The sequence below is a fragment of the Peromyscus eremicus genome, chromosome 1, assembly GCF_949786415.1.
Source record: "Peromyscus eremicus chromosome 1, PerEre_H2_v1, whole genome shotgun sequence".
Classification (NCBI taxonomy): domain Eukaryota; kingdom Metazoa; phylum Chordata; class Mammalia; order Rodentia; family Cricetidae; genus Peromyscus; species Peromyscus eremicus.
Window position 1 is genome coordinate 94,903,984 of NC_081416.1, and position 3,167 is coordinate 94,907,150.

Sequence of the window (3,167 nt, forward strand, 5' to 3'; positions counted from 1 at the left end):
TGAAAATAAATTAAGAAATGAAAAAGTATATAACACACACATACACACATACTATAAGCTGTAGCTGGAGAAATTCTCTCCAGCTCCCGCCAGTCCCAGAGCCCACTTATAAAATAAACATATAAACTCTTACATTATTTAAACTGCTTGGCCATTAGCTTAGGCCTGTCATTGTCTAGCTCTTACTCTTATATTTAGCCCATTTCTATTAATCTTTACTTTGCCTCATGGCTCATGGCTTACTGGTACCTTACATCTTCCTTGTCCTGGCGGCGGCTCCAGCCAGTCTCTCTCCTCCCTTCCTGTTCCCTCAATTCTCTTCTCTGTTAGTCCCGCCTATACTTCCTGTCTGGCTATTGGCCAATCAGAGTTTATTTACATATAGCGATATCCACAGCAATAAGCCATAGATGGCATCTGTCAAATCATCCAGAAGGCTGATGCTATTTGAACATTCAACAAACTGTGATTTATTTTACTAAAAATTTATATAAAATTCAAAAATATTCTCCCATTGATGTCTGAATCACACTTGAAAACATATTCTGATACTTATTATAATTGCTATTCAGTGTCTTTAAAAGTCAATTCCAATTTTCCAATGTAAAATTAGTTTAGAGCATCTAAATGGCTCACCTTGACAAAAACCTTATCTTTGTGTCCATATTTGACAAAGCACCAGGTTCTCTAATATCTCCTGAAAAGAAGATCCATAGAGCATTTCCAAAGGATTCCATGCTTTCTTCCCCTCCCATACTTCTCTATCAAGAGACACACCATTTACTCTAGGATTTACCATGGATATTTAATTCACACCAGAATTCTGACTTTGTGGAAAAATTGTTTAGAAGGTTAGTATTTAGAACTACCTAGAGGTTGGCTTGTGTTGATAGTCGTTTTCCCAGGACTCTCTTCAAAGCCCCAGTGACCTCCTTATTCCTCAGACTGTAGATGAGGGGATTCAGAGCTGGAGTGACAATTGTGTAGAAAACTGAGCTGATATTATCTTGTTTGGGGCTGTGGAAGGGACTGGGCAGGACATACATGAAGGAGGCACCCCCATACCACATCCCAACCACAGTCAGGTGGGAAGAGCAGGTGACAAGGGCTTTTTTCCTGCCCTCATTTGAGGGCATATTGAGCACAGTGAACAGAATTAGTAAGTAGGAGGCCAGGATGGCAGCAAGAGGAAGAATTAGCACTGCCACACCCATCACATAAACCATGAGTTCATATCTGGAGGTATCTGCACAAGCCAGCTTTAGCAGGGGAGGGATCTCACAAAACAGGTGGTTGATCTGCCGAGATTTGCAAAAGGAATACTGCATGGTGTAGGTGCTATATCCTAGTGCACTGAGTGATGCCAGGATCCATGATGTGGCTATCATGAGCCAGCAGACTTTGTGACTCATTAAGATTGTGTAGTTCAGAGGTTGACAAATGGCCACATACCTGTCATAGGCCATGAAGGCCAGAAGGAGGTCCTCTGCACTGCCCAGTACCAGTTCTAGGAACATCTGAAGGGCACATCCCCCAAAGGAGATGGTATTGTCTTTGAGTAGAAAATCAACAACAGCTTTGGGAGTGATAACTGAGGTGAGGAGAAGGTCCATGAGAGACAGTTGTCCAAGTAGGAGATACATGGGCACATGAAGACGGACATCCATGGTGATGACTAGGAGCAGCAGTCCATTGCTGGTCAGGGCCAAAAAGTACAGGACTGTGATTGCAGCACAGAGAAGTTCAGGAAAGCTACTACCATCCAGAATACCCACCAAGATGAAGCCACTTCCCAATGTGGAGTTCCAGACTTCCATTTTGTGCGGTTTCCTTAGCTGCTTAGAAACAGATGGCTCAGTGAACTTTTGCTAATATAAGCCCTAATTTTGTCACGTAAGAAGCCCCTTAGGATGCCAAACATGATTTCATAATATAATATCTTTTATACTAGTGAACAGCTTTGTTTCTTGATTTTCAAATTTCTCATTTTATTTTAATTTATATCTTTTGAGAATTCCATATATGAGTCTTGTATTTACTTCTACTACATTTCCCCTTCAAACTCCTCCCATGCCCCCCCATTTCCTCTCAAACTCATGTCCTCTTATTCTTTAACTTATTACATAGGTGTTGGTCTGTGTATGTATGCATGTCCATTTAGAGCATGATATATACTCAGTCTATTTAGTGTTGCTCATATATATACATTTTTAAAGCTCATTTTCTACATTTCCTTAGTCCATATTGTTTGTGGGTAATGACATTGGAAATTACATTTTTTCCCATATTAGTTATCTCTCTTGCTCAGTCCCCACATTCCCCATGATTCTCGGAAATGAGTGCCAACTCTCTAAAATAATGCAGTATTGTGTTTAAGAACATGTTTCTATTAGAGTTAAAACTTTGGAAATTACTTGAACATTTTTTTAATCAAATTATTGTGTAGCTATAAAGACACAAAAATATAACATATAAGATCCTAAAACAGAAAACTTATTTTTTTCTTGTAAGAAATTACTAAAAGCAACTAAAGAATACTATTTTATATTGTGCTCTAATCCAATAATCCTATCCCAATACAGCCTTTGACCCTGATGTTCCAATTTCTCTCCTAGAATTCCATAGTAATTTTACCAGGTAGAGACAGAGATGAAGAGGGCTCTATCTTTGTTTGGAAAAATCCTAGTAGTGCATGGTACCCAGTCTTACAGTGAAGCCAACAGAGTTAGTTGTCTAAATCAACAGGAGCCCGTGATCTGCATGGAACAGCACTAATAAAGCCAACTCAGAGCATGAAGTTAAAGATGCGAAAGTGAAGCATCCTTCACAGATCATTCAGCCATGTCTTGGCATGTCTTGGCATACGTCTCCATTTGTTTCTTAGGGCAATTAGTACCTTAACACTTAAAAAGGCATGGAAGAGCAATAGAGCTCAAATATCTAGGGAATCTGACAAACTAGCTCAGGTTCTTTGACTGTGTTTTTTGATTTGCCTTGCCTAAAGGCTACACATTTCAATAATAGAGAAAAAAATCTTTACCTCAGCTGGTGGGAAGCCCAGCTGCTTGACAATCCCCAGCTACACTTGGATACAGCTTGAAGAGACAGGATGCACTTTTCTGCAGCAGTACTTAATTCATTTGTGTTGCTGTTAGTAAAGTATGTCC

At 39.6% G+C, this 3,167-nt stretch overlaps 1 protein-coding gene across 1 annotated transcript; it reads right to left on the bottom strand.

The window, feature by feature from the left end:
- Positions 1 to 869: 869 nt before the first annotated feature.
- LOC131900717 (olfactory receptor 2AG1-like) lies at positions 870 to 1,817 on the bottom strand. The gene has a single exon (XM_059252036.1). The coding sequence runs from the start codon at positions 1,815 to 1,817 to the stop codon at positions 870 to 872; it is 948 nt and encodes a 315-aa protein (XP_059108019.1).
- Positions 1,818 to 3,167: the final 1,350 nt, after the last annotated feature.